At 37.2% G+C, this 22666-nt stretch overlaps 1 protein-coding gene across 3 annotated transcripts in view; it reads left to right on the forward strand.

Annotated features, from left to right (window-relative positions):
• Cdh11 (cadherin 11) overlaps positions 1 to 22666 on the forward strand; it is a 159180-nt gene that overhangs the window by 124980 nt on the left and 11534 nt on the right. For all 3 annotated transcript variants that reach the window (XM_063278319.1, NM_053392.1, XM_006255059.5), the window contains 4 exons: positions 4091 to 4344; positions 14081 to 14217; positions 16779 to 16912; positions 17123 to 17240. In XM_063278319.1, coding sequence (XP_063134389.1) covers positions 4091 to 4344; positions 14081 to 14217; positions 16779 to 16912; positions 17123 to 17240 — 643 coding nt within the window. The remainder of the gene's footprint in view (positions 1 to 4090; positions 4345 to 14080; positions 14218 to 16778; positions 16913 to 17122; positions 17241 to 22666) is intronic.

Here is a 22666-nt window from a genome sequence, read left to right on the forward strand (position 1 = left end):
TTGGAAGACATTACATACAATTTAGTAATATAAAGGCATATTGAAAGATCCCATAGAAATAGTTTTGTATTTCAAAGATTTTCTTTAATACAACATTTTAATTTACTTCGTAATTTAGGTGTTTATTTTCTTCTGAGTTAATCAGTTATAACTGTCAGGCAGCTTTGGTAAAAGCAGGGTGTCTAAAAGGTAAGAGATGAAGAGCTAGTCACAGGGAATCACAAATTAACAGGAGAGTTTAGTAAAACATCAGTTATCAGGGGAAGAATTTCTTCAGCCTTGACGTTATTGATACTTCAGGCTTGAAAAATCTTGGTTATAGAGGAATATTCCAAACAATATAAAACATTTTATAGTACCTGAACCTTGGTCATATAATTCTCTTCACCCCTCTCTGTTATGATAATGGCTAAAAAATATTGTTTTAATTTTTACCAAATACCTCTGGAGTGACTGGGAGCAAATTTAGCCCCCGGTTGAAAATTCACCGATGTCAAAGTGTGTGAGAGCATCCGTGTGGGCAGGGCAGGGCTTCTGAGAGGAATATATCCTGAGCTGATCCTGACAAAGAAAGAGCACTTTCCCAGATTGACAGAGATGAAAGGAGGCCGAAACCTGGCTTGAGAAAGACTGCTTTCAGGGAGAACAGCATACAATGAAAAGACTGCAAGGAATTTTCTCCTTAGAGTGGAAACACACAGTAGGACTATTGAAAAACTATGGGTGGGGTAAAAAAATAAAAAAAAGATTTTGAAATCAGAGAAAAGGCATAAGAGTATGGAAAAAGATGCCAGGGACCTTGAGGAATTGGGGAGTTGTGTTTGGAAAAAAACGGGATAGATTTTAAGTGATATCTTAAATGTTGACTACCCATCAGCCCTCCTGCCTGTACAATCAAAAGGACTGAGGTACAAAACCACATGGAAAATTCACTCTTAGGTATCTGACAGACTTGATAGATACCTTTTTAAAAATACTTTAAAAGTACTTATCAAAATAATGTTTGTTGACTTCTGACCCAGGTTCAGAGTTTCATGTCAAAGAAGAAAAACCTGTGTCCTGAGTATTTAACTGTTCTCTATGCAGTTCTATACAGAACAATGTAAGAAACAAATTAACTTCTAGGTGGCTAGACATCTGTCAGGAAGAAAACTCCAACCAACTGTCCATTATAGTATCATTGGCCAGGTAGAAATTTCTTCCACTGTAAACAAATGCCCACATAGCTTCTTAACTGTCCTTTGAAACCAAGTAAATCTGTGAGGTACTGTGAGAACAGCAATGGAAGGCACATGAAGCATTCCTTGTTTTAGTCAAATGTTTTTATCGTATTTTATTTTATTTGTTTTGTGAATTTGTACACATAGATGCAGATATATAATATTCTGTATGCTTCCAGTCATAAGGTGATCTGATTTGTAAACTTAATGTCACAACATAAACACTTTACATGCTGTTATATAACACACATAATCATTTTTAATGACTACATTGCAACCAATCCTATTGATGGACCACGATTTCCTTAATAAAATCTCACAGTTGGATTTTCTGTTCTATGCGTACATTTCCCCAGATTAGATATAACCTTCTATTATAGCTAACAAATATTGTGCATTTTCAATACTGTTTGTTTGCATTTTCTGTAGAATGAAACCCTACGGGAGAATTTTCAGAGGTGAGGATTAGTAAGCTGCGGTGGGCATTAAGATTTTATGGCTTATGCGGTGTGTCGCCTCATTTAGTTTTATTTCAACTATTCATAACATGGATATAAATGTCCACATGGGGGACTACCTCGAATCCTGTTTGGAAGGAGAAGGGAATTTATTGTAAGTAAATGCTTAAATGTTATCGAGGCATTAGCCCTGCTGCTCATTCAGTTAAATGATTGATGCCTATTACTACCAGAGGGAATCCTTCCTGGTTATATGGAGGCAAAGATCAACAAGGCTCAGTAGATCCTTTGGAGATGCTCCACCACTAGCAGTGAAAGCGAGCTATGAGACCACACACAGCTGTTTGGGGCAATTGAGCAGGAATTCTCAAAACAATGAAGCTGGGCTAACTTCCAGGGTACTTAATACGGCCTCATCATTGTGGGAAAAGATATTTTCCACAAACCATTGCTGATACCTGGAGCTCATAGTATGGGAAGATCTCGATAAAACCAATGAGTTAGACTGCAGCATGACCATGCTACTAAAAATAAACAGGGCTTTCTAGTAGAAAATATACCTAGTAGGATACGTCTGGGTCCTCAGGAATCCTCAAGTTCAAAAGGTTTTGTTTTAGTAATAGCAGCATTTTCTAATTACAATTCACCTGGTTTCAGACTTATCACTTTCCAGTGTGTGATTCAGTTTCAATATGACAGAGATTTCTAAGAAATTGCAGGAGCCTGCTATTGCTAATCGATAAATAACTTTTTTCCTGCTTCTCAGCAATATGTCCAAGAACCTAGGAGCTTTTTGGTTCCACCTAAGAAGATAGAATAAGGGAGAATTAGAGGACAGGTTTATTAGTAGAAAAGAGAAGTGGTCCTTGATTCCAGGGAGAAGAGGAGGAGGATGGGAGGTAACCGAGTCAAGCAAGGATGCTGAATATGTTCAAGCTTTCCGAAATGATGACGGTCTTGAGTCTGGAGCACTGCAAAACTAGGTCAATTCTAAGCCTGTGATTGTGTATCCATTCAGATTAAGTATTTGCTAGGTAAATGACAACTGTACAAAAAGTAGATGCCAGCCTTTACAGATCAAGCTTATTTCAAATATTTGTTAGGTCTGCCTCATTGGAATATTGCTTTGGAAGTTGTGTCTTAGGTGTTGGGCTTAATGCAGTTTTGCTTGTTACCCTTTGCTAACTCTGTGTATTCAGAAATAAGTAGGACTTTCCATTAACATCCCTGTGACTGTGTCTATTCAAACTCTAGCTCTGAGTTGTTTTTCTTGTATAAGAGTATGTTCCACTTACACTTGTTATTCTATAAATGGACCATTTTGTTATATATGTGTTTTGACCAAAGGAAAGTTTACCTCTACTGTCAATTATTTATCCATAAGAAAAGATAATCTCATAAAGAGTGCACTCAATACAGAGCTATGGCATCCCATTTCAGCTAGAAAGCTATAAACATCTATTAAAGGGAGGACTGGGAAGCATAAGAATACATTAAAACATTAGAATTATTCTGAAATGCTAGGATTCAAAGATTTAGAAAAGGCAAAGTTATGCCAATAAATATGTAGGACTGGAGAGATTTCTCAGTGGTTATAGCACTTGATGTATAAACAGTTCACATGAAGGCAGGCTCCCAGATGACTGAGCCTATAAACACATGGGTTGGTGGATCAGTCTACCTGTGATTTTATTTCTATGAAGGTAGAGACAGGGGATCGTTGGATCAGCCTGGGTATCTTGGCTGGTAGTAAAGTATTCATGATCTAAGAGTTCAATTGAGAGGTCTTAGGTGTATGCCCATGTACAAGGTGAGGAAAGATTGAGGAAAACTCTCCATGTTAGCCTGAAAGATATGCACACACATATATAAATAGAAAAGGGAAGAACGTAAAATAGCATTATTTAAGAGCTCCACCTACCAAAATATGTCTGTAAACTAGGATAAATAATCCTATGAATATGCTGATGAGGTTGTTGTCTTTGGGAAACAAAATCTAGTCAAAACTAAACAAAAGAAATGAAGCCATCAGTACGATGAAGCTGGGACGTTGTGTGTTTAAGTAGTAGGCAGTGTGGAGCAGTTATTAAATTATTACTAGATTTGTAGCACTTCACACAGTAGGCACCACATGGATGCTAAGTCCATTTCGGTGGCTATGGCAAATGTGGTTGGCTGTATAGGGAGTGGTACTTCTGTGTTTGCCATGTTCCTTGCATCATATAAACCTTATGTTTCAACAACTTTTTGTTCTGATTATCTGACCACATGGCTTACAATTATTGAATATTGGATCGGCATACATTTTTCTCTCTTTGAGAAACAGTTTGCTTCATTCTGTATACAACCAAGTTTTTATCTTCCACCATTCTTCAAGGAACTAGTTTCCAATCTTCTTTTCATTCTTATCAGCCTGTAGATTTTGAAACCAAAAGAGCATATAGCTTGAAGGTAGAGGCGGCCAATGTACACATTGATCCGAAGTTCATCAGCAATGGACCTTTCAAGGACACAGTGACTGTCAAGATTGCAGTAGAAGATGCCGACGAGCCTCCCATGTTCTTGGCCCCAAGTTATATCCATGAAGTTCAAGAAAATGCAGCTGCTGGCACTGTGGTTGGGAGAGTACATGCCAAAGACCCGGATGCTGCCAACAGCCCAATAAGGTACACATGCATGGAAAACCTTAGAAACAGAAAAGTTTAGGATGAGTCTTGCAGGAACCATAGCGTTTCATTTTAAAATATGTACAGGTTCATCAGATTTATATGAAACGATTCCACTTCATTTCTAGCTACCTCAGTTCTCTACAAAACAGATTCTTGATGTATATTGGTTGGTATATTTGTTAGCCAGGTTAACCTGTTTTATGGAACTGAGATGCAGCATAAATAGTTATTATGGAATAATGGTAGCAATTATTATGTATTTAATATCTCCTTACACATCTGTGACTTTATAGTGCATTAGACATATGACCCAATGTATCTTCTTCACTTTGTTCCTACATCGACTATAGTCTCTTAAATTGATAAAAAAGAAAAAACTGGGATGCAGTAAGGTGAAATGAACAGAAAGGCCTAATTTGTGATCTGCTACAAGTCATAGGGAAGCTCTGTCTAACCCTTGCTGAGCACTTTGCAAAGATAACAGAGTTCCCAACACATGACTTTATTTCTGCAATTCAGAAGCAGAATTCTGCTTCACCTTCCCACTGTTAACCAGAATTACTGAGCAATGAGGCTGGAGATCAAAAGGGCAGAGTAATGAGAATGGGGCAGAGAAGGGATTTGACTCACAGACACAAAGACATTTATAGGGTACAAATATGAAAGTAGTGTGAAGTCCAGTTTCATAGACTAGGTTATCTTTTGTCCTCTCTATGCTCACTTAGGTACTTTCCTTTTTCCATCTGTATCTTCAGGATCTCTCTGCATCCAGACTCATCCTGACAGCAACCTTTTAGCCAAAATTACTGCTAAAAAATGTACATCCAAATACCACATGATTGAAAAGCAGCATTGCTCAGGAATGAATTATCTCTCATTAATTCACCTTCCAATATAATCTATTTATTGTATTATTGTATAATATGACAATCTATTATTGTGTAATCTATAAATTGTATTTAAAGATCCCCAATCCATGTAAACCATTCTCCAAGGCAGATGTATTAACTCATAATTCTTACCCTTAACATGCTCTGTCTTCAGACTGAGATCTCTGCCTCCCAACTGGTGGTGTAGCACTTATTATGTTAATCTCAAATAGGGTTGTGCCTGTCTCATCTAAGACTCAACCTTCAAGCCAAATCTAGACAAATGATTCTCTTATCCTTCCATTTCTCTTTCCTTCTCTTTATCCAACCTTATCACCTTTCCTTCATTGCTTGTTTCATTCTGAAATTCTCCACGTTATAAAGTATTGTATACATCCTTTCAAAGCATATAAGTATTTAGTTTCACTCAAGTAAGCTAATGCCACATGTGATCTTAGAGTACTGGGTGCTTCTAATTAGAATCTTTTGGAGAGTCAATAACATTGCAGATTACATCTGAAATTCATTTTGATTGCCAAATTATATTCAATGGTATGAATACCCAGTATGGTTTTTTAATCTATGTGTCATTTACATGGATATTCATGTCATTTTAACTGTTGGATTTTACAGATACAGCTTCTGTTCACACCATTCCACAAATCTTTGCATACACATATTGTCTTTCTCTTGGCTATGTAATTAGAATTAAAATCGCTTAATCATGTAGCAACCCTGTGTTTAAACTTCTGAGCAGCTGCCAGTTCTTTCCACACTGGCTGTGCTATTTTCCAATAGTGTCAGCTATGTGGCTTATATCTTTTTTATTCTAGGAACCTTAATAAATTCTGAAATACATGCCATGTTTGTTTCACTGACATATAGTGAAGCACCCATACAGATATCCATGTAGTAGCAGTCTATGTCTCTCTAGAGAATAAATGGCTGTTTAAATCCCCTTTCCATTATGCAATTGTATTAACTATCATTTTATCATTGAATTATAACAGTTCATTATGTATTCTGGCTGCCATAGAAACTTGTTTGATTTACAAATATTTTCTCTTATTCTGTGAGCTGCCTCTAAATTTTCCTATTTCTTTAGAGGCAAAAAATGTTTCTTTTGATTATGATTAAGTTCACTCTTTTCTTCCTTGGTGGTTTGTCAGATTTCCAAATTATTCTAGATAAACTCAAAAATACTTCTCTATTTTCTTTGAAAAAAATTTAGTTTTAAATTTTTATTTAGATTTTTTATTTATTTCAAATTGGTATCTGTGTCTGATGCATGAGAGAAGCTCATCACATTTCCTTTCAGGTGGATGTCTATATTCTGGGCTCTCAATGGGAGTCCCTTTAAATGTGTGCCTATCCACATGCCAGTGTCACACAAGTTTGATTATTATAATATTAAAAGAAGTTTTGATGTAAAAAACTGTGATTCCTTTGCTATGTTTTAAATTATGTTTTATAAGAAAGTAATAGTAACATTACTTTGAGTTATCTATGATCCTTCCATGCTACAAAAAGCAGAGTTTGTTGCTTTTGACAGGGTCCTTATATCTTGTACAGTCTAGAATGTTGGTTAGTTATCTCTTGACATTGGATGTTTGCTCCCTTGTGTTCTAAGTAATCACTGAATTCTTCTACTGACTGTGGTGAATATTTCTGAATGAATAATTTAATGACTCTGATTTGCATTAGTAAGTCAGACTCTTAGGTCTGGAAGTGATGACATTTTCTTCTGGGACTTATTCAACAAATCTGTATTGAGCATATACCAGAAAATCCCGATATAACTGAATAACTCCAAAAAAAAAAAAAAAAGTCCAATGAGAAATTTCTACAATAAAACTATTCAAACAGCCAAAGCCAAAAACTATGTAATCTCTGCTGGTGAAAATAGCTTAGTCAGTCCTAGTCTTAGTAGCATAAGGACCTAGGTTTGATCCCAAGAACCCACTTTTGTTGTAAAGCCATACATTTGCTATGTAGATAGTTGAGTGAATAAGAGTAATTCTTGTGCCAACACAAAGACCAATATTCAAACCTCCAGAGTCTACACAAAATGTCAACTATGGCTTGCAAACCCAGCAGGGGGTAGAATAAAAACTTGTAGACCCCTGGTGCTTGCTGGCTTCCAGCCTAACTCCAGGTTCAGTGAGAAATGCTGCCTCAAAGGAATAAGGTGGAAAGAAATAAAGTAGGACATTTAACTTCCTCCTCTGGCTTCTACACTCCACACCTATGCCACACAGACATATATAGTACACACACTTAAAAACACATAGAAATGCACTAAGAAGAAAAAACAAGCAAAACAAAACATATTTGCATATAAATATACATGTATATGTGCACACACACACACACACACACACACACTTGAATGTGACAGAGTATGCTTCTAACTTCGGTATTAGGGAACCAAAAGTAGGGGGAGGGAATTCCTAAAACTCAATCCCAAGCCAGCCTACCCTACTTGATGAACTTCAAGAAAGGGAGAATTCTGTCTTCAAAAACAAGATTGGCAGCCGTTAACAAATGGTACCCAAAGTTGTCCTCTGGCCTCCATCTGCAGGTGCACACATGTTGACATGCACAGCCATGAACCCACACACACACACACACACACACACACACACACACACACACACACACGCACGAATATGCATTCTTAAGGCAGTTCATATTGAAAAAAACCAAGCAAACTTAAATGAACACTGCAATTTAAATTTCCCCTTGCCACAGCTAAAATGACCAGTCTGAACCAGAAAACAAAAGGCAAAGAGAAAAATGGAAGCCAGGAAAGGAAGAAAGACAAATACTCACTGATAAGAATGTAGATTTGCATTCTTATTTGCATAAGAATGTAGATTACATGAAATAGAACTGGAGACTAAAGAATCCACAGAGCGCTACCATATGGTCTAGCACTATTACGAGTGTGTATCCATCTAAAAGAAAAAAACGTGTAAGTTGAAGGGACATCTGTACCTCCATGCTTATTGCAGGACCGTTTGCAGTAGCAAAGATATAGACACAACCTAAATGCTCATCCAGTTAGTGGATAAGAAAATGTAATGAATCCTCACATCCCAGAACTGTTCAGCAATAAAGAAAATCATGGAATTCTATCATTTTCAGTCTCAGGGATAAACACGAACCAGGGGGACATTTCCTTCAGTGAAGCAAGCCAGGGCAAAACCCCAAACATCCAAACAATGCATAAGAAAACAAATAGTGCATGATCTCATGCATATGTAGAGTGTAAAACTCTCAGCTAAATTGAGTAGTGTTGAGCAGTGATTAGAGACACTGGAGAGAGCAGTATAGCTGGGGACATGAGAAGAGTTGGCTCAATAGACTTGACATTGCAGTTAGAGTAAACTCTAGTGTATTGGTGACCATGGCAAACATTAATAATCTGAATACTTTGCCACATATCTTGGAAATGGTTTGAATGTTCCCCATGGAAGAAATGAAAAGCTAAAGATGATGAAATGTTAATGTCTTTTATTTGAAATTAGCACAATGTAAACATTTGCTGAAGCACTATCAGAATCATACATATCTATAATTCTTGCATAAGAATAAAAACAATTACTTATCTCCCATGCTGTAACAACAGAAAAAAAAAGAAAACTAAAAACAAGAGGAGTGACTATAAAGAAATTTATGATGGACCCTGGAATATATACACTTCATGAAATAAATGGGGATGCAAGGTGTAGCTCAGTTGGTAGAATTTATACCTAGCCTACCTAAGGCCCTGGGCTTGATCACCATCAGAGCATTTATGAAATAGGAAGGTGTTATAATCTCAGCACTTTACAGGTGGCAGCTGAAGGATCAGATGTTCAAGGTCACCCTTTGGCTAGTCATTAAATTTGAGCCAATTCTGGGTTACTTGACATTCCAATTAGTTTTTAAATGGCTGGATAGATGTATGAACTGCATTTTAGAATATCATTCTTATTGATTAGTGATACCATTTTTGAATTGTTGTTTGAATCAAAACAATACATTCAAGGCAGTATTTCTGAATCCTTATAGATCACTCTGAGGCTGTGGGTGTATCAGAAGCAGCTGATGGGGATACTAGAGGGAAAATATGTCTTGCTTAAGTTTAAACTCAGTTGACCAGTGTTGGAGACTAGATTTTAATCCAGATTGATTTTAGCTTCAGTCAGCTCTCTTAGCTATAGGTCATTGTTAATAACAACAACAACAACAACAACAACAACAAAAAACTATTGCCCTAGAACATTTGTTTTTTAGTAAAACAAACTCTTTACATAATGACAAAGAGAGCCTCACTATGCCTTTGAACTACTTCGATATGTTCATAGTTATGAGTTAATATAATTTATGTTTGACCTAGAATATCGAGATGTGTTACTGATTTTGAAGAAGAACATCAACATAAAGGCCCCTGGAGCAACTCCTTATTTCCCCTGTACTTTATTGTCTCCATGGATGCACATCTGCAATCCATTTATTCGGGTCATTTTTCAGTGCTAGCTGTTCTGGGCTTGCAGGCAATTTCCAAGTCTATAATTATCCACAGATTCTCAATAACCAAATAGAGCCAAGTCCCTGTCCTAACCACTTGGGTTCCTGTTCTTAGAGCTATCAGACAAATTACGGGTAGACACACAAGTTTACATTAGATCAACTTCTTAACCATTTAAGATTATGGTTACTCTCCCCTGTTTTGGGACTTTAGTCTACAATGTAAACACTTAAGATTGTGTGTGTGTTCATGTGCAATGTGTGTGTGTGTGTGTGTGTGTGTGTGTGTGTGTGTATGTGTGTACACATGTATGGTATGTGTAACTGAATGTGTGGGGTATATGTGTATGTGTTTGTTCATAATGGTGCATGTACATGTCTTCACATGTACATCCACAGGTCAGAGGTAAATACTGGGTGTCCTCTTCAAATGTTCTCCACCTTACTTTCTTTGTGAGTCAGAATTTTAGACTGAATCTACAGCTCACCAATTGGTTAGAGTGTTTGGATAGCAACGACTGTAACCCCAGTGCTGGTGTTATAGAAAGGTGTCTCCATGATGGGCCTTTATGTGGTGATGAGGATCTAAGTTCAGGTCCTGTTGTGTATGAAACAGGCACTTTAACGACTCAGCCACTCTCAGTACTTCACCAAAACTCTGAGCAGGTTATCAGATGTCTTTTACAAGATTTTACAGCACATTATTGGTTAGCATTTTATTCTCTTACTCAAACAGTCTCTGTCCTTGGTTTCCTTGAACATTCACTTGTTCCTGCCTCCTATCTGGTGCCTTGTTTAGTCCTTGATCACTTTTTCAGCACTAGGGGTTTCTCTAAGGCTCAATGTTTTGACTTCAAATTCTGTCTGTGTCTACTAGTTGTTACATCCTACTCTCTGCTTCTGGGTTGATTTTTCTCTTGATTCTAGTTTTGAATTGATAGTAGTATGGGCTGTTCGCTTTTATCCTTCATTGTTTCTTTCTTCACACACTCAGTTATTCTTTGTAATGATAGTTGGAATAGGCATAACATTCTGAGATAGAGAGCTTGGCAGTTGAGCATCACCAATTCTGTGAGTTCAGGTTTCAGTACTGTAGACAAACAGGAGAGGTTACCTGTGAGCCCATATTTACTGTGTCTTATATGTCTTTTGTTTATTCCTCTTACACAATGCCTCCTCTCTGCCTACTTCTCCCTGCATCCTTGCCCATACCTACCCTTTCTCCCAGATCCAATACTCTTCCACTTCTCTACAGAAAAACAAAACAAAACAAAACAAAACAACAACAACAAAACAGGTCTCCTAGTAAAATATGGTATAACAAGATGCCATAACTAAGCACAAACATTCAAATCAAGGATGGATGAGGCAATCTAGTAGCCGGAAACATGTCCTAAGAATAAGCAAAATAATCAGGGACACACAAACTACCCATGACCACTTTTAGGAGTCTGTCTGATGTTTGGCTGTAGGTCTATGCGTCTCTACCCATCAGCTGCCTGAGGGATAATAAAGATCGAGCTAGAGCTAGGCACTGATATATGAGTATAGTAAAATATTATTAAGGATTAATTAATTAATTAATTAATTAACTTGGCAGGTATATTTGTTTCCATTATAGGTCTTTGGCTCAACTGGCTTTCTTTCTTCCTTCCTTCCTTCCTACCTTCCTACCTTCCTACCTTTCTTCCTTTCTTTTTTTCTTTCTTTCAATTATCTTATATATTCACATTTTAAATGTTGTTCCCTTCCCAGTCTCCCCTCCACAAGCCCTCACCCCACCACCTCCCCTTCCTCATCCACACATCCACTCTCACCTTACTCCTTTAGCATACCCCTTCTCTGGGGCATCAATTCTCCATAGCACCAAGAACCCATTAAAAAATTCTGGGTGTTGTGGATCAAGCTTATAGTTCTTATCTTCTGGGTTATCTGTCCATGGGGCTTGCTTACTTGGAGAGCACTCCAGGGTAGTGACAGACACTGTTCCCCAAAACAATGTTGTACAATTCACGAATTTCAAAAGCCAAGGTTTTCTTTTAGCCTCTAATAAACATGTATATACAAGTATACACATTTACACACATTTATTTGTTATGCACAAATGTATAGCCATCATCAACATCACTATATTAACCAACACCAGCTCCATCCAACTCAAATCCCTCTATTTCTGCCCATCATAGAGTTGAGTCTTTGCTCTCTTAACATTGCAGCATATTCTTAGTTGAACTTTAACCTCTATTTTTTTCTGAATTAACTTAATTTTGTGTTTCATCATAGCTCCCTATCACACATTCAGGCAAGAATGTTCCCAAAACTCTGTTAGCCATCCAGATCTGTAAATCTTGACCGACTCCTACTGTTGCTCTATTTAACACATAGTTTTCAATTCCTCTGGCAGTTCAGTTGATATTTCCTTTATTTCAAGTAATCATCTAATTCTTAAATTTCCTCTATTCTCTTTTTCTCAGATCGTCTTTTCTATGTTACCTGAGTAGTTGTTCAGTTCTTCTGATTTCACTCATTTGCTTCTTTGCTTGAAGGTCTTCCATGGCTTTTCATTAGCTACGCGGTGGAGGTTACCTCTGACATCCGAGAGCTTTCCGTCTCCCCAAAACAACAGCCACAGGAGCAACAACAACTAAAGCAACTGCTCCTTTGGGTTGCATTACTTAATGTCGGTGAGGCATGAAGATGTCTCGCTTTATTCCTGCATACGGTGTAAAGTTAGGTACAATTGCTGTTCCAGTTTAAACACAAATATGCTGAAGTTCAGCATTTTAAAGTAACTTTCTCCAAATTATATAATTCTGATTATGTGCAGTACAAAATCTAATCCAAAATCCAAATCCATGCATCACTATTGTATCTGTAGAGTAATATCTCACCTCAGCATCTTCCTCATTGCACAAGTGTCCCCATGGTACTTAAATTGAAAGCTGCCTTGTGGTCAGAACCAAATCAACTGTTGCACAGAGTTAGCTGCTGCAGACTCAGCTACAGAGCCTCTACCGGCTTTGGCAAAATGAAAGACAAAGTTGAAGTTCATTCCCGGGGGAGAAAAGGAACTTTATTTCTCTTAAGGAGCTGTGTATTCAAAGTACATCACAAATGACCTCATGTTTGAATACTTAAAATGCTACCAGATGAGTGACTGTCTTTTCTGGAAAGGATGTGACTGATCTAAGATAAGAGGAACATTGGTTCCTCAGAAACCAGACATAGACCACTTGTAAATCTCCTCCTGCATACATTTAGGAAAGAGTAAGGTCTTTGATATTCAGAATCTTTGCTTCCTCTGCTTTCTTGTAATTTAACCACCACTAGTGCCTTAAAATAGACATATTCTATACATTTTGGAAAAACATAGCCAAAGCATCTAACATCAGGAAACTCTCTTTTTTTGAAGTCCAGTTGCTATGTGTATAAGCGTGGTTTATCTTTGTTTTTCCCTTTGGGGTTGGCGTGAAATAAATTGGTGGAACCTTTCAAGCTTAGCAGACCCATTAAAATGGAGGTGCTAGAATGTACCAAGTCTGGCTATGCTGTTAGACTTTACCTCAAGGTCTCTTTCCCTACCTTCCACCTGACCTCATATATACCTCCATAATATTCCAAAAGCCCTACTGTCTTCGAAAAAGACAAACTTCCAAGCAAGTAGGACGTGATCGAACTGTTGTACTTCACTGTGAAGCACAACACAGTCCGTAAGGCATGGAAAGGATAACATATAAGTAACTGGCTGAACCTTGTTTACATTTGCACCTTGGAATTCAGAATGAAATTAGCTATAAAATTATCTATAGCTAAATAAACCAAAGCAGGTCAAACCCAAGCAAAAACTATGCAAAATATAACTAACACTTTTCTTTAAATGTGGAGAATCATGATGTTTAGAGCTCTAAATGGTCTCTAATGATGAATTTAGATAAACTTGAAACTATTTAATATTTCATATCTAAAACTTGGCAAAGGTCTGATACATTTGTGACTTTCTGAGTAGCTTGGGAATGAGACAAACTCACTTCCCAAGTGCAATTTCATAAATATTCAGATGGTGGGTGATTATAGTAAATATGGAGAAATATGCAACGCATTATTACACTTCTCAATCAAATATGCAAAGCAGTGTTTTCATTCATTGTGTCGCATAAAGAAGTCCAACGTACCGGGATGATTTGTATAAAAGATTCACACATAAAGTTTGAAAAGTAAATTTGATTAAAAAGAAGACTTATGAGATCAGTTGAAAAAGAAGTTGCTTTAAATATAACATAGAGAAAATATTCAAATATTAAGCTGCTCTGAATGTTTTGGTTTAATTGCCTTATTTGCATTCTGCTTAGGTATTCAATTGATCGTCATACTGACCTCGACAGGTTTTTCACGATTAATCCAGAAGACGGTTTTATTAAAACTACGAAACCTCTAGATAGGGAAGAAACTGCCTGGCTCAACATCTCTGTCTTTGCAGCAGAAATCCGTAAGTATTCTCCTAAGGGCTTTGAGTCAACTTTACTAAATATTAATTCTTCTATCTCTTGTCTATAAAATGAAATTGCCGAGAATTGCAATTGTTATGGGTTAGAATTTTTCCTCCTTTTATTGAAAATAGATTTTTTTCTTAAATAATATATTCTGGTTTCATCTCCCCCACTCCCCAATCTACTCCTTACAATTCCTTTGGGAATCACTCTCTTTTTGTCAGTCATTAGAAAATGAATAGGCTTCTAAGAGATAATTATAAAATAAAACAATATAGTAAGATAAAACAAAACTAACACAATAAACCAACAGAAATAGAGGCAATGACAAAGCACAACACAACAACACATAATCAGGAATCCCCAAAACACTACTCTTAAAGCCATGATATATATATGCAGAGTATCTGGTACATACCCATGCCGGCATTGTGCAGGTTGCCTCAGTCTTTGCAAACTCCTATGAATTTTGATCATGTTGATTTAGAGGGCCTCGGTGGTTTTGTGTTTGTTTGTTTGGGGTGTGTGTGTGTGTGTGTGTGTGTGTGTGTGTGTGTGTATGTGTATGTGTGTGTGTGTGTGTGTGTGTTTTCCAACCCCTCTAGCTCTTAACCTTCTCCTGCTTCTTCTTTTCCAGGGTTCCCTAAACCCTGAATAGATAGATTTAATGCAGATACCCTATATACCTTTCAGGGATGAGTGTTTCAGGGTTTCTCAATCCATGTACAATCCCTGGCTGTGGATCTCTGTGTCTGTTCACAACTGCTATCAGTGGGACTGGCTTTGATGATGGTTGAGCCAGACTCTGACCTATGAGTACAGCAGAATGACATTAGGAGTAATTTTGTTGTCACATATTATATATTTATTTTGTCCTTTAAATTTTAATTTTACTTGTGTATCTACAAAGATAAGTAGTCAAGAAGAAATGTTTTCATTTTATTTTGTTTACATAGATACTCAGAAGGATGGTGCATTAGGATTCTCTAGAGTATCAGTACATAGAGACTTAATCTTTCTATGTATGTATTTATATAGAAATGGAATTTATAGAATGACTTAGAGACTGTGGTCCAGCTAATCAACAATGACTGCCTGTCAATTGAAGTCATACGGCCCATGAGGCTGCATATCTCAACTGTTCTCCATTATACATTAAAATCATGAAGAAGTAGGTTCTCATGACAGTGAAGGAATGAAGTGAGAGCAACAGCAAGTAGGCAAAGAGAAAGAGATTTGCTTCTATCTTCTATATTCTTTATTTAGGTCACCAGCAGAAGGTGTACTCCAGATTAAAGGTAGATCTCACCTCTAAAAGATCTGGATGAAAGGTTTATCTTCCCATTTTAAAGATCCAGAAAAGTGTGTTTTTATCATTTCAGATGATTTAATTAAGAAAAAAAAATCTCTCACAGCTGTGCCTAGTTATTTGAGTTTTAGTTAATTTTATATGTTGTCAACTTAAAAGCCAAGGATAGCTATCCGAGATGGCCTATAGCCTCCAGCAGTTTACAACATATAGTCATCATGTTAAACCTCAAACAACAGCCTCGTAATCAAGACTTGTGCCATTTTGCATAGTGATTAACTGGAAACTCTTGAATCCAATCACATGCCAAGCTCCCTGAACCCATCTCCTGGCTGTCCTATTTTAACAAAGGTTCAGACCCATCATGAGAGCTTCTAATTCAATAGATCTATATTGGAGTTTAATAATTTAGATGGACTGTAAATGACCAGGTGGATTTAATGCTGTTCCCAGGAGTACACTTCGAGAATCATGATAATAAATTACTGACTCTTACAACCAGGTTCCATTAGCAACCTTTGGAATTATTCTCAGCCAAAAATAGAAAAAAGGTTTAACATTTTCTAATTTCTGAGTAACATTTATTCCAGAACTCCTTCCACCCAATTTCACACCCTTCTGATCTGAGATAGCTTTCAGCCCATGAATATGTGTTAAGGTTTTGTTTGTTTTGTTTTGTTTGTTTTGCATGTTTATTTTGGTTTTGTTGTTGTCATTTTGTATTTGTTTTTGTTTTTCCTTCACTCAGAGCTGTAAGAAGTACCCAGTAGAATAACTTAAGAAAAGCAGGAATTTAGTTGATTCAACCCATGGTGAAACTTGCTCTATCCTTGTGGGCCTGCAATAAGGCAAAGCATCTTGGTAGGCAGCATGCTACAAAGCAAAGTTGCTCACATCCTGGAAGACAGGAAGCATGTCCTGGAAGACAGGGAGCCAAGTGACTTCCTTCCTGACTTGGCCCTACTTCCTACTTGTTATTATTTTTCCAATACTACCACAATATTATGAAGCTTTCAATAGGTACTTAATTACACTAGAGACCCCTGGATCTAATCACTTTCCAAAGCCCATGGTCTAGAAATCAACCCCTAAAGATTCAAGTGTGTCTGGACATTTTCTAATAAACAATCGTGATGCCTTTCTCAGAAGTGCGCATATATGTGGTTGAAGCTTGTTCACTCTGGGAATCAGCGTGGACTATTAAATATTCTTACTTGGTATTTGTTTACTGTTCAAATTTACTTTTCCCAGACAACAGACATCAGGAAGCCAAAGTCCCAGTGGCCATCAGGGTCCTGGATGTCAATGACAATGCTCCTAAGTTTGCTGCCCCTTATGAAGGCTTTATCTGTGAGAGTGATCACCCCAAACCACTCTCCAACCAGGTAAGGCTGGCTTCTCCTATCGTGGCCATAAAAGCAATGATTTTAAAATAGAGCTTGCTTATTTTAGTATTCAAGTCGAGGTACTTCCTTCTGTCCATGAAATTTCGTGTGTTAGTCCTGATTTTATGAGATGTTAAAAATCAGTCTGCTAAGGAATTCTGATATTATTCTAATATCATCATTTATTTATGAGCTACCTTTCTCTTTCAGCCAATAGTTACAGTTAGTGCAGATGACCTGGATGACACAGCCAATGGACCAAGATTTATCTTCAGTCTACCCCCTGAAATCATTCACAACCCAAATTTCACAGTAAGAGACAACAGAGGTTTGTACCATAGCTCCTTTGAATTCATAGACATAGAAATGGAAAACAAATGCCTTTTATATTCCACAGCACAAATATTTTCACTAATCTAATAATTCCTTCCTGTTGAAGAATAAGTAAGGAATAATAATGCCACTTCCCTTTTGACACACGGACTCATTTGATACTTATGAATAAGTGAATCTAATTTTATTTTCCTCTTTTTTTTTCACATTAGCTTTGATATTCATGAAGCAGCAGGAAAACCAAGTGGGGAAGCTTACAGGGTCAATATGCAAACAACTCCATTTATCTAATTTTTAAAAAAGATTGATAAACCCTTCAGGGGAAGCATGGCTTTATGAATATTGATATCAAGTACAGCATTAAAAGAGATTAGTTCAACTTTGTAAGGCAGCATAATCTTTCACACACAGGCCTTCCCCTCAAAACATAGTTGCAATGCATTGTGGCTGGGAGCAGAACTCCATATCAAAAAGTGCTGACATTGGTATTGCTAGAAGGGGTTAAGTGTTTGTCGATTGCAAACAATAACAACAACAACAACAACAACAACAACAACAACAACAGCAGCAGCAGCAGCAGCAGCAATAACAAAAGGACCATATTCAATGCAGTTCTTGATCTCATCCTGTCAGTCAAGGAGGTTACAGACTTGTAGATTTTTAGAAGGTGAAGGAGATAGTTTGATTGTATAGACCTAGAGTGGCACACTCCTGGGACAGAATTAGTAGCAGAGACCAGGAACAAAGAATAAATGTGTTGACTTGCAGACCAATCTGTCATGCTCTGAGCATTTCTTCTCAGAGAAAATCGTGTATGTAAACCTATGATAATGTCAGCCTATGAAATTGACATAACCAATGCCATCATCCAGGGTGGGAAACAAAGAGAGGCCTTCTTGATATGGGTGTTTGAGTAGCTGCATGTTTTCCATGTAATTAATGTAGGGCTGTTGCTTTCATCACGACTGAGAGCAGACTTAGAGCAGAGACCACAAACTAACATAATGACCACAGTCACTACCCATCACTGTTATACTGCATTCAGTACCATAATGCCAGTCGCCATGATCCAAGCACTGTGTAGAGATTCCTCCTGTAGTCTGTTCACTCAGTTTTTAACACACAACAGGAAGGTCATTCCAACTTCACAGATAAGAAAAATGAATACAAACCTTTAAAACGATTGGCCTAAAGTCAACCATTAAAACAGAATGTAGAGCTAAGCTTTAAGCTAACGAGTCAAGTTTGATGTTCCTGGTTTAACTTCTTCCTGTGCTGATATTGTAATGGAGAAATATTGTTTATGTTACTTGGGTCTAGAGGCAAAGTGGTATGACATATTTTAATATTTTGGAAGTGACTAGAACCTTTAATTATCTGTCTCATAAATTAAAGATATATCAATTTGGGTCACTTAGGGGAAATACCCAAGGGGTTTTTCTCTCTCAGTACATTGTTTTCTCAGACAAAGCAAGGCATATCATCTGTAGAATTGTGGTTTCAAGGTTCCTTACAGGAAACCCAGGGTTCTATTTAAAAGTGACTCTTATAATTTCAAAATAGCATCATTACTTTGCATTCTTCGTTTTTGTCCTTAACCTAGATTTTTTTTCACACTCTTGGCTTTATGTGCAGGAGTAAGTTCTTTTAAGAAATAATTGGCCTGCGAACTGAGATACAGGCATATAATCAACCTCCTACCCTCCCAAACCCACTCTGAAGGTCCAGGCAGGAAGACTGCAAATTTGAAGATTTGTTGAACTAAACAATGGATTCAAGGAAAGCTTACACAACTTAGTAAGAACCTGTCTCAAAAATAAAATTAAATAAAAGGGCCTTGATATGAACCTGCCTTTTAGAGTGTTTCCATGGTGTGCAAGAGCCCTAAGTTCAAAGGTTTAATTCACAGTATAGAAGATGGGAACAAGGAAGGGAGGGAGGGAAGAAAGGATGAGGTGGGGGGAGGGAGGGAGGGAGAGAGAGACAGAGACAGAGACACAGAGACAGATAGAGACAGACAGAGAGACAGAGACAGACAGAGAGATAGAGATAGGGAGTCAGAGACACAGAGACAGAGACAGAGACAGACAGAGACAGACAGAGACAGACAGAGAGATAGAGATAGAGAGTCAGAGACACAGAGACAGAGACAGACAGAGACAGACAGAGACAGACAGAGAGACAGAGACAGACAGAGACAGACAGAGACAGACAGAGAGACAGAGACAGATAGAGACAGACAGAGACACAGAGACAGATAGAGACAGACAGAGAGACAGAGACAGACAGAGAGATAGAGATAGAGTGTCAGAGACACAGAGACAGAGACAGACAGAGACAGACAGAGAGACAGAGAAAGAGAGAAAGAGATACTTTGATTTTGCAGAAAACACTAGGGCAGACGAGAATTCTTAGTCAGGGACACTTAACTTTCATTAGCCAGAGAGTAACACCACTTATTATTGTTATGGTGTTTCTGCAGTACAGAGGGATTAGAGTGCAGATGAGAATAAACGTATACTTCGATAAGTAGACAAAGTTATACATAGGCATTTAATAAGGCTTTCTGAGATATCTATTTGGATGTCTGCTTTTTAGCACAAGAGAATCCCCACCTTGACTACTAGCAGCTCCCTTCTTTCCAAACTAGTTTCCAGTACTACTTTGTATCAGCAGCTGGCTTTGTTTTTGCATTACAGTGTTAACATCACCTCTGACTTACTTTTGTCAGCAGTGAGGCGACTTAAACAGTTGTCCAGAAACTCTGGGGGAACCTCACAGGCTTGTTATGTCCCTGATGCTTTTTTTGGTCTCCTTTCCCAAATATTTGTGCTCATAGTTTTATCGTGTTGATATAATCCCCAAATTACATTGAAAGTCTAATGCCTCACTCTAATCCCAGCAAGATCTGCATGTGCAGGATTCATTCTCAAAGCAGCAGGCTGTTCTGGGCTTTATGCAGTGTGCCAGCCGAGTTACCCTCATCACCTGCTCAGTCTTATTTATTTATTTTTTTTGGAAAGTGAAATTGTATTTTTCTCCATTAACCTCTGTGAACATTGTACTATGGCATATTGTTCTCCGGATATTTATGGATATTTTCTTTTGCCACGGTATTTCGTGGATGTCATCTATAGTTTCAGAGAGATTATATTACCACCAATGAGCCAGCCACCTATGCAATTCCCTCCTACCCTCTCTTTTAGGAGAGTAATCCTACAGTTGAGCTAAACTCTTGCAAAGAATTGCTACTTTTTAAGAAAAATTACTTTATTAACTATGGCAAACAGTTAATGAAAACTCCCATGTTTAGTGCTATTACAAAACCTCAAAGCAAATACAGTCCTATAATTATCATTTAATAGAGTTTCTTTCTGCTGGCTTCTAAAAGTAATTACACATTGAAGTAATCCAAAAGGAATAATCACATTGCATAGCCTATTAATAGCCGACTGAGTTACGGAATTTCTCGGCAGAGACTGTTTTCCAAAGAAAGCACAAGATAATGGTTTAGAGCATGCTGAGTAAAAGTATCAAGTTCCTTTCTCCTTGAGTGTTTATTCCATTATGTCATGTAAAGAGTCACTATTGTGTTTGCCAAACGGTGTCCTTAGCGTCTTTAGAAATGTAAGAGGGAACACATCTTAATAGAAATCAGCCTTTTATTTCATTTTGCCTGCAGTCTCAGCTTCAAAGCCGGATCAGCAGGTATCAAGAACACTGGATGGTCCTTCAACACATCAGCCATCCTCAGCTAGTAATATCAGAATGGAGTTGTTGAGGAATTGAGGTGCATTTGCCTTAAAAACATCAGACTTACAACATTTCTTAAAAAAAAAAAAAAAAAAAAAAAAAGCTCTTCACTAGTTTATAAAATCTTTTCTGAACCAATCTCACCCAGTTCTTTAAAGAGCCCACCAGGATATGTTATATGTCTTTGGTCACAGTTACAAATGAAACAAGAAAATAAATTGCCAAAAGCACTGATCTACCCAAGGTCATACACCCCTTCTGTCATGAAATTAAGTCTAACTATCTGGAAGTTATTGGTCAGTGCACATGATATGCTAGACATTACACAGAAAACCATAATTTTTAAAAGTTATTTCAGTTCAATCTTTGTTTACTCTATAGTTAAATAAGAAACATTCTTAGAGAGGACTCATGTGCAGTTCAGGTGATCAGTCTAGGAATCAGGGAATGCATAGAAAGAAAATGAAAAAGGATTTCCTTTCCATTTCAATCACATTCATAGTTATTGCGGTTAAATATATTTGCAAAGAATTTTATGACCTTCTGTTGCATAATTAATATATATCCCTAGTAGGAAAATTAGAAAATACAGACAGCAGAAATAGGATTAAAAATAATAAAAATAACATGATGGTGCATTCTTTTTTTTTTTTTTCTTTTTTTTCGGAGCTGGGGACCGAACCCAGGGCCTTGCGCTTGCTAGGCAAGCGCTCTACCACTGAGCTAAATCCCCAAGCCCATGATGGTGCAGCATTCTTAAACATAGTCACTATTGTTTTATGTAGTCCCTTCTAGCTCTTTTTTTCCTCTAATTTTTAAATAAAAATCAACTGAACCAATACATTTGTTTTCCACTCAGAAAGTAATATACATTGTTCTGTGTCAGAACCCTGTGGCAATGCTTTGTAGCTATGCTCCTGTCACTAAAGGACAACATTTGACTGTTGTTCTTAAATTCATTGCTTTGGTACAACTTTGTCAGTTATGTGATTAACTCTTTTAGGATGAACTCTTAAATGACTTGAATAGACCAAAAAAATTGTTTACCAGTTGTTATTTATTTTTCTTTTACTAAATATAGATTTTTTCATGTAATATATTTTGACTTATAATAATATACAAACTGCCCATTGGAAATGTTTTACTGATTTCTGAAAGCATCAGGAAAATCACTTCTCTCTGACTTTCTCATATGCACACTAAATTCAGATAACCATATTTTCAGTCATTAACTAATTGGCAAAAACTAGAAATATTATTTCACAATTCTCAATCCCTTCATTCTTTTGCTGAATTTAAATAATTTTTCATCATTCCTTGTTTTACTCTTTTAAAATAGAATTTAAAAATTTTTCTTTATGTATCTGTATATGAAGTGGTCAGGTATGTGCATGTATGTCTTTTCGCTACAAATGGCAGATATAGAGTGTTCTTCTGGAGCTAAAGTTACAAGTGGTTGGGAGCTGCCTGATGTGAGTGCTGGGAATCCAATTAGGCCCCCTGCAAGAGCAGTACACCGTTCTTTGCCAGCTGAGTCATCTCTCCAACCCACCTAATTTATTCCTAGAAGGTGGCAATTCACCTTCCTTTCCTGTCTTAAATAAGAAACTCAAATCTTATGGTTGAGTTTAAAATCTCACCTGCTTGGAATGTTAACCTTTGGCCTCT

This window comes from Rattus norvegicus, chromosome 19, assembly GCF_036323735.1.
Source record: "Rattus norvegicus strain BN/NHsdMcwi chromosome 19, GRCr8, whole genome shotgun sequence".
NCBI classification, from domain to species: domain Eukaryota; kingdom Metazoa; phylum Chordata; class Mammalia; order Rodentia; family Muridae; genus Rattus; species Rattus norvegicus.